The sequence below is a fragment of the Electrona antarctica genome (genome assembly GCF_951216825.1).
Source record: "Electrona antarctica genome assembly, chromosome: 15".
NCBI classification, from domain to species: domain Eukaryota; kingdom Metazoa; phylum Chordata; class Actinopteri; order Myctophiformes; family Myctophidae; genus Electrona; species Electrona antarctica.
This window is the reverse complement of record NC_136796.1, coordinates 22856894-22869422: the sequence shown is the minus strand read 5'-3', so window position 1 is coordinate 22869422 and position 12529 is coordinate 22856894. Positions and strand designations below refer to the sequence as shown.

At 39.8% G+C, this 12529-nt stretch overlaps 1 protein-coding gene across 2 annotated transcripts; it reads right to left on the bottom strand.

Annotated features, from left to right (window-relative positions):
* LOC306938172 (class I histocompatibility antigen, F10 alpha chain-like) lies at positions 1-12343 on the bottom strand. 2 transcript variants are annotated; one of them, XM_079522231.1, is made up of 14 exons: positions 12131-12343; positions 10201-10476; positions 9680-9973; positions 9218-9502; positions 8898-9005; positions 8729-8764; positions 6747-6782; positions 6135-6173; positions 5870-5914; positions 5696-5779; positions 5259-5297; positions 4994-5038; positions 4187-4207; positions 1-2802 (listed from the first exon to the last, which is right to left on the bottom strand). In XM_079522231.1, the coding sequence occupies exons 1-14, from the start codon at positions 12201-12203 to the stop codon at positions 2702-2704; spliced, it is 1482 nt and encodes a 493-aa protein (XP_079378357.1). In that variant the 5' UTR covers positions 12204-12343; the 3' UTR covers positions 1-2701. The 2 variants fall into 2 exon arrangements, with proteins under 2 accessions (XP_079378357.1, XP_079378358.1); XM_079522232.1 differs by lacking the exon at positions 5696-5779 and having other exon boundaries at positions 12131-12342.
* Between the last annotated feature and the right edge of the window lie 186 nt (positions 12344-12529).

Genomic DNA, 12529 nt, shown 5'->3' with positions numbered 1-12529 from the left:
CTTTATAATTTGTTTTCCCAGCACAAATAGAACTAGAAAGAAGCAATTCTGGGAATTTGCAAAGTGTGGTTGCCTCACTGGCTGATATAGGCCCCTCCCAGTAATTTTGCCAGCCAATTACAATATCAAGTCACCCATGAAAAGGGAATTGCTTTTGGCTCTGCGTTGATTAAGCCACCCTCGACATGTGATTCAGATTTGGGATGGATCGGACATTCCGTGCGTGAATTGTGGCATTTTTTGTAAAATAGGCCCCTCCCACTAACTTCGGAAGACGATTACGGCTGAACGATACAGAAGATAAAAATTCTGACTGTGCTGTTTTAATCGGATAGGTCCAGAGATCATTTGTACCGACTTTTGTGCGATTTGGACAAAATATGTAGGTGGAGGATCCAAAAGTGTGTTTTGAAGAAAATTCTAAATGGCGGAAAATCTATCCTGACGCAAATGGGCGTGGCCTATATGGGGAGATGCGTCATGACCCAAGGAATCCAGCGAAAAATATATTTTGATTTTACGACCTACGGTTCAAGAGTTATAATACAAAACGTAAAGTGGGCTGTTATAGCGCCACCATGAGGCCGACCGATATAATTATAAGTTAATTAATTTTCGTAATTATTATGAACCTCCTCTCCAAGTGTTGTAACTACAGCCCTTAAGGTCTCAGAGAAACAAATGGTTGAATGTGAGTTTTGGCATTTTCCCATTCAAGTGAATGGGGAAAATTAATTCACTAATTAATTAATATCAATTAAACTATACAACGGATGTCTTAGCAAGGAGATAGCACACGATTCCCGATGAAGCCGGTCGTTTTGACATATGGCTCGAGTGTGTGCGGCAAAAACTGTGGGAGGAGTAGCACGACAAAATAAAGTTTATACAGAAAGAAAACAATAAACTAATAAAGTAAGAAATAAAAGGTAAGGGGAACAATAGTATGGTTGCCCATAGGCAACCACACTAACTAGAAAGAAGCAATTCTGGGAAATTGCAAAGTGTGGTTGCCTCACTCGCTGATATAGGCCCCTCCCGGTAATTTTGCCAGCCAATTACAATGTGAAGTCATACTTCACAAAATACTTGAATGTGAGTTTTTGCATTTTCCCATTCAAGTGAATGGGGAAAATTAATTCACCAATTAATTAATATCAATTAAACTATACAACGGAAGGAGATAGCACACGATTCCCGATGAAGCCGGTCGTTTTGACATATGGCTCGAGTGTGTGCGGCAAAAACTGTGGGAGGAGTAGCACGACAAAATAAAGTTTATACAGAAAGAAAACAATAAACTAATAAAGAAAGAAATAAAAGGTAAGGGGAACAATAGTATGGTTGCCCATAGGCAACCACACTAACTAATAAAGAAAGAAATAAAAGGTAAGGGGAACAATAGTATGGTTGGTTGCCCATAGGCAACCACACTAAATAGGAAATCTGATATTCGTAAAAAGGAAAAAAAGAAAACGAAATAAAGTCAAATATGGTACATAATTGTAAAGGAGGGGGAAAATATTATTATTATTTTGACTTAGTGGTGGAAATGGGCTTCCATTGCTTATTACTAAAAGAAGCCCTCGGAGGCTAATGCGTTTGTCATTCCCTAAGGTGGTGAACTAAGAGATCAAGGTCTTCAAGGCTTCAAGGTTTCTTCATTTTAATTTTTTTTGTGTAATAGCTAGCGATCTTATTCAGATCGCTAGCTATTAGACTTCATAGGATGATCATTCTGGCATTTTCGCGTAGGATGTAGTCAATAGAATTAATTTTATCTTTGAAGGTTTTGTGGTCTGTGGCCCGGTGAGGCTGGCCCTCTCTGGTTGTGTCATCATTGCAATTTACAGTACAGCCCTGCTGTACAGCTCCAGCTGTCACAATTAGCCCTTTTAGACCTGAGGCTTCTAAAACCTAACCTAAGGTTTGTGAAAACCTTCAAATTCTTATTCAAAAATGTAACAAAATAAATAATAATGATGTTACAACTAATGAGACACAGATGTAGCTCCCGGATTGAAAGTTAAAACAATGTATAGGTTGCAAGAGGTCTAAATGGGTTAACATCGAATTCAGTTATTTTATGCATATGTTTTCCAACATTCAATTTATTTATTTTTTTCTTTTAACTTTTAATTTGATTTATTTGTATTTGTATTTGTTTATCTTGTCTATCCTTGTTTTATATTATGTTTCTGTGTTCATACATAATGTCCATGCATACGTATTCTGTTGTTGCTTGTGTTCGTTTTTTCTGTTTTCTGTATTTGTAAAAAATCCAAATAAAGTACTGATCATAAAAAATGTTAATAGCACAGGCAGACTCTTCACATACTAGAGCATGTCTGAAATAAGTGTCGGAGCTGAAATCGACATGTAAATATGAAATAAATGCTTAAACATGTAGCTAGGTCTAATGTTAGAGACCACAGAAGTGATCCTTTCAAGCCTCTTTTCTCAACTTGCTGTTTTCTGCAAGACATTACTCTATAAGCCATATCTCCAAAACTGGTGGGTCAAACTGAACAACCAATATATCAATTTTGATGACATATTATTATTATAATTATTTTCAAAATAGCTAAAATAATGAATCTACCAACTCAACATTATTTTAGCTATTTTTCAAATATGTTTATGTCATCACCTTTGTTTGACACCCCCTCGTTTTTACTGACTACAGCTCTGCAGTACAATATCAGGCAGACTCCACGCTAGTGAGGCTAGTGGTTTCGGGGCTGGAGTTCCCGGGGCTGGAGTCCGCAGTACTGGAGCGATTTGAGCCGCCGGAGCCATGGCCTGGAAGAGTGAAGGAAAAGCAGCATTTAGATAGCACATTTGGTTTCTCTTTGAGGTAAATATTAGTTTTTTGGTAGCCTTTGAATTTCTTCAACAGATAAATCCATTTAAAAGTAAAAGCTTGATATACACCGTTAGATTCACACAGAATCTCAATATACTGTACATATTGAATATTGTGAGCTGAAGTGTGCCACAAAATGCACCTTTCAATAATCTAATACAATGTTACATTGTAACATTTGTCATGTAACATTTGACCAGCAGTGGTTCTCAAACTTCTGGGCTCACATCACCCCAAATTACATTGTTACTTTTCACCTTATGTTTATGGCATATATTACAATTTGGATATTAAACATAAGAGAATGATCGACCATCAATTATAATATTAATAATAATAAAAAACAAATATTATTATTAATTATTATTAATGGTGTCCACAACATTCAAATGAACGCGTTTAAACTAAAGCATACGTTCGTCGTTCACTCTATTTCATTTTGCGATTTCAATCTCTCAAAATACTCAATGTCTTTGGACTTGTATCCTGAATGCTTCGTTTGGCAAATCAGCAAGTGCCTTGCTAATTTGCTTGGCACTATCACTGCCTTGACAACGTGAGGCAATAGAGCACCGAAGTCCTGGCATCACTCGCTCATCCCCTCGATTCCCTTGGTTCACGGAAGTAATTTCTCTATGGAGATCGGGGTGATAAGCATTCATTGTGGTCCAAAAATAAACAAGTTGTCTCTGCGTTATTGTCAGGGAGGTGTCTCTCTATCGTTTGCGACAGTCAGTCACTCATATATGATAGTCTGTTTCTAGCGAAAATGTAACTAATTCAGTAGCAGTAACAATAGCGGTTTCTCTCAGTCAGTTCATTCTTCATATCCATATGAGTGAAGCGGCCTGGATGATTTGTTTATTTTTCAAACACAGTCGACTGTGGCTCAGGAGGTAAAGCTCGAATCCCGGCTCCTCCTGCCTACATGTTGAACTTCTGCCGCAATTGGTGTATGAATGTGTGAATGGGTGAATGTAATGCACAATCTATGTAAAGCGCCTTGGATAAAGGCGCTATATGAATGCACCATTTACCATTTACAGTCTATATCTAAAATCCTCCTATGGGGATTACAATGCAAATAAAAAGTACATGAACCTGTGGATTTGCGCCCTCTACCGATATTGACGTCAGACTTCGGTGCTCTATAGTCGTCTTCGTGATTAATAATCAAAGTATTCTGTGGCACCGCTGGACTGGTGTCATAACACCCTAGGGTGCCTCAGACCCACTTTGTACATAAAGCTTCTACCTTTAAATAATGTCATATTATAGTGAAGTAAGAAATTAGAATGCAGGGATATAGAGAGTAATTACCAGAGTCACTCTTGCGGGAACCTGCAAAGAAAAGGAAGAGTTAAACCATAGTTTTGCAGTGCTTAAAGGGATTGTGACATAAAAAAAAGTTTTGTAATTTTTCTTAATTTTTTTCTGAACTCAATTGCACCCAAACAACCTGAACTTTTAACATTCAGTAGATTTTCTGCGGTCTGGGGTTTCTGGCTCAAACATGTCCTCTGATTTTCCTGCTGACTGTGATCACACAGCCTGCAAATCCCATAAAAACTCAGTCCATTATTTATTATTTCTCCACTTGAATAATACCAATTGGTATTGTATTTTATATAATTTTGATTGTTGATTAGTCACCTTTACAACAAGGTACAGATTGTAAAGATCAGGCGTTCGTGGAATGAGCAACACAGCTAAACGTGTGGGTAGCGCCTCCAAAAGCAAGTGCTTGGTATTCAACCCTTGCTTTGAGTTGCTTAATGGATTGGATGATTGCACTCTGACACAGTAATAAGGTGGGGAAAAAACATATTGGCCATTTTTACACTTTAGTTAGGTCCCAGATTCTGAAGATATGGGATCGCCACTGGCTCCAGAATCTCATCCCAATATCTCACTGCATTGATATTGCCTTCAATGATGACATCAAGTTCTGTCTTGCCTGTGAGAGATACTGCTCCATACCATGCCAAGTGTTGTGGCTGCGTATGGATCTTCCAGGCTCTACTGAGTTCCCTAACACTGAGAGTAAAGTTAATAAAGCATAAAAATGGCCAATATATGTTTTTTTCCCTATTTTGAAAAGGTAGAGAAGGGCAAATATTATCATACCGTCCAGACTCTTCTTCTCGTCAACATCTTCCACATTGCCAGTTCCTGAAGACAAAGCCAAGAGGACAAATTCAAACACTGAACACATTTGCCTTTCTTTATTGCTTTTGTAAACAAAACTGGATGAATGCACATCTCTAGGTTTTAATGTATGAAAACCTATGTATGAAACCAATTAAGTCTCTTTTATTCTGAATAAAACAATTCAGATTTCGATCCTAAAAGCATATTGTCATACCGTTTTGGTTTAGACTCAGAGTCTTACCTGACTTGTTGGAATTGCTAGAAGTTTCACTCTTGCTCCCTGGAAATGTAGACAGTATTTTATTAGGTCACACAAATGCCAAACCATATTTTTTTCTTTTTGGGATGAACATGGCTTTACATCATTGTCATATGTATTAATTTAAAAGATGCTGCATTAGCATTGCAAATCATTATTTTTTGAACTACAGTAGTATCAACTATCAAGGTATTATCAAGTAAGTAGTTCTGTTGGTGGCAACGTGGTTTCAGGATCATTAGGCATAGGCAACATTGTGGCCTGAAAGTTGAGAGTGACAGACTCATAATAGAAAGTTGGGAAAATTAGTTCCTAAAAATGACAGAGACTGGTTTCCCACACATTATGAATCCTAATAAAATGATAAGACGGTTGTACTCATGGTGCAACAGTGATATGTTTGATATACCAGCTATTACCAGTTTGTGAGAGATACTGCTCCATACCATGCCAAGTGTTGTGGCTGCGTATGGATCTTCCAGGCTCTACTGAGTTCCCTAACACTGAGAGTAAAGTTAATAAAGCATAAAAATGGCCAATATATGTTTTTTTCCCTATTTTGAAAAGGTAGAGAAGGGCAAATATTATCATACCGTCCAGACTCTTCTTCTCGTCAACATCTTCCACATTGCCAGTTCCTGAAGACAAAGCCAAGAGGACAAATTCAAACACTGAACACATTTGCCTTTCTTTATTGCTTTTGTAAACAAAACTGGATGAATGCACATCTCTAGGTTTTAATGTATGAAAACCTATGTATGAAACCAATTAAGTCTCTTTTATTCTGAATAAAACAATTCAGATTTCGATCCTAAAAGCATATTGTCATACCGTTTTGGTTTAGACTCAGAGTCTTACCTGACTTGTTGGAATTGCTAGAAGTTTCACTCTTGCTCCCTGGAAATGTAGACAGTATTTTATTAGGTCACACAAATGCCAAACCATATTTTTTTCTTTTTGGGATGAACATGGCTTTACATCATTGTCATATGTATTAATTTAAAAGATGCTGCATTAGCATTGCAAATCATTATTTTTTGAACTACAGTAGTATCAACTATCAAGGTATTATCAAGTAAGTAGTTCTGTTGGTGGCAACGTGGTTTCAGGATCATTAGGCATAGGCAACATTGTGGCCTGAAAGTTGAGAGTGACAGACTCATAATAGAAAGTTGGGAAAATTAGTTCCTAAAAATGACAGAGACTGGTTTCCCACACATTATGAATCCTAATAAAATGATAAGACGGTTGTACTCATGGTGCAACAGTGATATGTTTGATATACCAGCTATTACCAGTTTGTGAGAGATACTGCTCCATACCATGCCAAGTGTTGTGGCTGCGTATGGATCTTCCAGGCTCTACTGAGTTCCCTAACACTGAGAGTAAAGTTAATAAAGCGTAAAAATGGCCAATATATGTTTTTTTTCCCTGTTTTGAAAAGGTAGAGAAGGGCAAATATTATCATACCGTTCAGACTCTCCGTCTCGGTAACACTGCCAGTTCCTGAAGACAAAGCCAAGAGGACAAATTCAAACACTGAACACTTATTTATTTGCCTTTCTTTATTGCTTTTGTAAACAAAACTGGACGGATGCACATCTCTAGGTTTTAATGTATGAAAACCTATGTATGAAACCAATTAAGTCTCTTTTATTCTGAATAAAACAATTCAGATTTCGATCCTAAAAGCATATTGTCATACCGTTTGGTGCAACAGTGATATGTTTGATATAACAGCTATTACCAGTTTAGAGTATTTTTAATTCTATTGGTTAGTATTACTTTCTGTGTTACATTGCTATAAAGCTTCAGATATATAGATTTAATAGAATTTTAATATTGGCTTTTTAAGCACAGACATCATATATTATTTCATTCAAATTGTGAAGGCATCATCTTTTTGTGAAGCAACACTAACCTTTCAGGACTATCCTTTCAGAACAACTGGCTGAGGTCTTCTGCAATCTCTTTAACCGCTCCTTGTCTGAACACTCCATACCAACCATATGGAAGTCCTCCATCATCTGCCCAGTCCCTAAGAAAACTAACCCCACCTGCAATAACGACTACCGCCCTGTAGCTTTAACATCTCTGGTGATGAAGAGCTTTGAGAGGCTCATTCTACCCCAGCTACAGAGGGAGGTTAGTGGGTTCACAGACCCACTCCAGTTTGCATACAAGCAGCAGAGAGGTACGGATGATGCAGTGATAACCCTGCTGCATCACACCTACGCACAGCTGGAGAAGCCCAAGTCCTTTGTCAGGATGGTATTTGTGGACTTCTCGAGTGCATTTAACACGGTGCAGCCTCACCTGATGGGACAGAAACTCCTCCGGATGAATGTCAACTCCCACCTCATACTGCTCATTCTGTCTTTCCTCACAGACAGACACCAGACCGTTAGATTCAATGGCAACTACAGCTCTAACAGGACTGTGTCCACCGGGGCACCACAAGGATCTGTCATCTCACCAGTCCTGTTCACCCTGTATACAGATGACTGCAGCAGCCCAGACCCTGACATGCTATTCATCAAATATTCAGAAGACACGGTTATTGTCGATACCACCAACACCAATAACCGCATCATTGGGGTAATGGACGGATTTGCTGAGTGGTGCAATAACAATTTCCTGGACCTAAACCCCAGCAAAACTAAGGAGCTGCTGGTGGACTTTAGGCAGGGCCCGCCCACTCCACCTCCGGTCCTAGAGATAAATGGCCAGGCAATAGAACGTGTAGAAGAATACAAATACCTCGGCACCACCATCGACCATAAGCTCACATTCAAGACCAACGCGGAGAACATTCACTCCAAGTGTCAACAAAGGCTGTTCTTCCTCAGGAAGATGAGGAAGCTTCAGGTCCGACCATCGATCCTGCAGGCCTTCTACAAGTCCTTTGTAGAATCAATAATGACCTTCAACATCACATCATGGTTTGGTGTGATGCGTGCCATCAACCGGAACCCTCTCGATAGGGTGGTTAGGATCAGCGGCAAGATCATTGGGAGGGACCAGGAGTCACTCAGCAGCATCCATAAAAAACGGACAATAAAGAAGGCCTCTCAAATAGTTGAGGACAACACACACACCCTCCATAACCACTACGAACTAATGCCCTCAGGCCGGCGATACAGAGCATCAAAACTCACAAAAAGGGGCTCAGCTAGCTTTGTGCCCACCTCCATCACTCTTGAACGCCTAGGCTGAACCCCCCCCCCTCGTTGGAATCTCTAACAAACAACCCCCCCCCCCCCCCCCCTTCCCACCTGATGGACTATACAGTGAACGCACAGGTTGCATACAGTAAATATTTAGATTTTAATTATTAGTACTTAACAGATTTTTTATATATTATGCTTTTAAGTAGTCTCTCTGAAAAATGGTTTTATGATCTTTTATATAGTGACTGTGTTTGTGTGTACTGTGATTTCTGTTGTCTTTACCACTGCTCAAAAGACGTTTGAAGTTGAAGATCCTTCCTGAAAAGTAAAAGAGTGGAGAGAGGGGGGGGTTAATGACCGATCATGTAGCAAAATGCCCCACAGAAAATCCAACTTTCCCCAAACACAAGAGAAAAAGAGAAAGTTGTTCTAAAATGAACATAAACTTTACTTTTCAAGATCACAGCCAGTCCAACCAGCAGTACAACTGCAGCAACAGTACCACCAATAGCTCCGATGATTAGTCCAGAGTTGTTAGATGTGTCTTGTTTTGAGTCGTCTAAAATCCAGAAAGAATAATGTAATGTTGTTAGATGACACGATATACTGATAACATTTGTCAATACTACAATTAAATGTAATTTAATTAGCAAAATGCAAACCACCCTCTTACCCCAAATCCTTGATCATCCTTGACCTTGACACAGGGTGAATCACCTCACAGACCACACACACAATTATTCAACAGCAAAATGCAAACAAGCATCTTACCCCAAAACAGGATCTTGCGAGTGTTGGTCGCAGGGTGGATCACCTCACAGCTGAATTTGGAAGAGTCGCTTCTTAAAATCTCCACTCGATTCATGATCTGGTGAGTGCCGTCACCGTTGGGTCGAACACCTGTGGAATGCATGCCGTCCAGTTGATCCAGCATCCTCCCATTTCTCTTGATTTGCAGGAGAACGTGTTTGGGGTGGAAGCCTGTTGCCAGGCAGTGTAAATTGATGGAGTTCGGATTCTTGCTCTTCACTTCATACACATAGAGCTCTGGTTCCTCTGTAAAGCCATGAATTCTTCATTCAGTTTAATTTCATTTTGTCATTCATTCATCATTATTCATATGTGTCAAAGGTTAATTTGTGTGTGATACTACTTTGTATTTAAAGCGCTTTGAGCTGCATGTACACACAATGTACTGTATGAAAGGTGTTAATAATGTAAACTAATACTCACTGTTCTTAAAACTGCTATCGTCTTCCGCGTAACCAACAAATTTACTTAACCAGTTGACACACTCTCTCTCCAGGTAGCCTTGGGTGTAGTCGTTCAGCATCTTGACTGCATCCCACTTCTGCTTGGTGGGACGTGCAAAGGCAACAGGGGCGATCCAGCGCTTACCTTTATCATCAAAGGACAGGTAGTCGTTACCGTCATAGCTGTATTCATCTTTGCCGCTGATGAACTTTAATGATTTGTCGTGTTGGCTTTCAGCCTTACAGCCATGCCTCCACTGAAGAATGTGTAAATCTGGCGAAAAAGGAAAGAAAAAGACAGAGGAAGGATGTAAAAGATATGAGGCATCATACCAGAGCAAACAGTCTGGATGGTCGTCACATAAAGTTTAAATTGTCTGCATGACTTTCCCAGGGTTAATGCAGTAAGTGGCATTAGCAGTGATTACCACTCAGTCAATCTCAATTATAACCCTTATAATAACTAAACTGTACAGTATAACAACAACTTGGATGTCTAACCGGTGTCATTGCTGTGTCTCATTCGATCCCTGAGGATCCCCAGGTTGACTTTGAACCACTGCTCCTTGCTCTGGCGTGACTGCGTGCCTTTATCCCAGTAGTCCTTGTCCAGCTTCTCCTCCATCCACGTCTGCTTGGGGATCTTTTTCTTAAGCGAGCTGTCATAGTAGTCAATCATTCTGCCATCCAGCAGGCCCATGGCTGTGAACACATGGATCCCTGGGAGGTCGATAGGCTTGGAGAAAGCTGTGTAGATGTAGGTGAGTGAGTGGATCTCTGGAAGACAAAAGGTCAAATATAGGCAAAAGCACATTAAATGTTGGGTTGCCTCAGCAGTAGCTCAGACAACTTTTACAGTAAGACGTTTCCATAACATGCAGTTAAGCAGACAGGCACAAACAAGCAGAGTTTGTGATACATTCAGAATACCATCTATGTCCCGATTTAGCAACATTATATAAATCTGCACAAATCTAAACATTTCTCAGTCAGAGATACATATACATCACACACAATCCGTTTTATCAACTGGGGGGAAAAAAACACTTTCACTTTCACATACGGCCACAATTCTCCATGTAAGGTCCATATACTGTAACCACACAAGACTAACGGTACGATTATGTAAGTTATCATGTAACGTCAATTGGGGCTTTAAAATCCCTCCTCAAAACTCATCTGTTCTCCCTCGCCTTTAACTGCACCTGATTTACCTGTATTCTGATTTCCTGCTCTGTGTTATTGTATGCTCTGTTTTATATTTTATTGTCTCTTTTTCCACTGTTTTATATTGCAATGCTCTGTTGTTTTGTTTTGACCATGTTCAGCACTTTGGTTAGCCTTGGCTGTTGTAAATGTGCTATACAAATAAAGTTTGATTTGTTGTGATTTAGCCCCATATGTGCCCTCTCCCTACGCTCATTCTGTAGCTCCGAGATGAGGTCACACACAGGGCCCCTCCCACCCCGTTCAGAAACGGCGCATGTTTCCACAATTCCACGATTCTTACCTTTTCTAAACAATTAATCAAAAACGTGAAGGGTTTACACTAATTCAACGTCAACAACGGTAAATAAAATCCAACTTTAAACGGTTACGAGCGTTACAGCGGTTGGTTTAGTCAGCCGCTTCCATGTTTATCAAGGGATTTGTGCGTGTGCGCGTGCATGTCGAGTGAACTGAAGTCAGTTGGAAAATTTCGACCAGGGGAGGCGCCGGGGAGGCGCTAAAGCTTTTCAACTTCCTTGAAAAACATGCTAAACAACCGCTAGACGCTCGTGTAACCGTTTAAAGTTGGGTTTTCTTTGCCGTTGTTGACGTTGAATTAGTGTAAACCCTTCACACCACTTCACGTTTTTGATTAATTGTTTAGAAAAGGTAAGAATCGTGGAATTGTGGAAACATGCGCCGTTTCTGAACGGGTGGGAGGGGCCCTGTGTGTGACCTCATCTCGGAGCTACAGAATGAGCGTAGGGAGAGGGCACATATGGGGCTAGGCTAGATATAGCCCAAACATTTAGAGATTCGTCAGAATCGAAAAAAAACCTCTACGAGAGTCTAAATGTTTGGGCTAATGAAGATAAGTAGAAAAGTGGTCCCTTTAACAACTTAACTATTGTATCAAATAACGACTGTTATTTTCTTGCCAACATTAGATAGTGATTTACTATGCTGACTGCGTTACTACTAATTCAGGAAGTAGCCATAGCCCATATTCCATTGGTCTCTGTTTTACTTTACCAAGTAACCTACAAAAAAAACAATAAGTTCAGGCTATCCATCAAACGTAAGGCGACTTTTATGGCAAGGGAAAGTGTATTACTAGACACGGTGTATTAGCTTGTAACGGGAGATAAAACGTTATTACGCCCTATGGCGTATTAACAAAAACAATTTACTTTCATTTTCGATATTGCAACATTGTACTCACCACCCCCAGTCACCGCAGGATAAAACCATATATGTGTCAAAAACACAAAAAGGCAGGTGGTAGGCTGAATCATATTGTAAAACTGATATGTCTTAAAATAATGGAAGAAAAGACAATAGCGTCGTCAAAGTCCTCTATGATAGTGGACGGAAATATCCGAGATAGTCTGGGAGACGGGAGTTGTTGACTGTTCAACTTCTAAAACATTGTAGTCCCAATATGATTCTGATTGGCTGGTTACCGTCACGTGACCGGTGTAAATTTCACCGATAACCCAAAATACAACCCGAGACCTTAGGTGGCCTTAACTGGGCAAGACCTACGCTGAAAAGACTATCAGCGGAAGTGGCGGAAGTGTTGCGTGTAAAATAACTACGTCACGCGGTGCGGCTGTGTTTA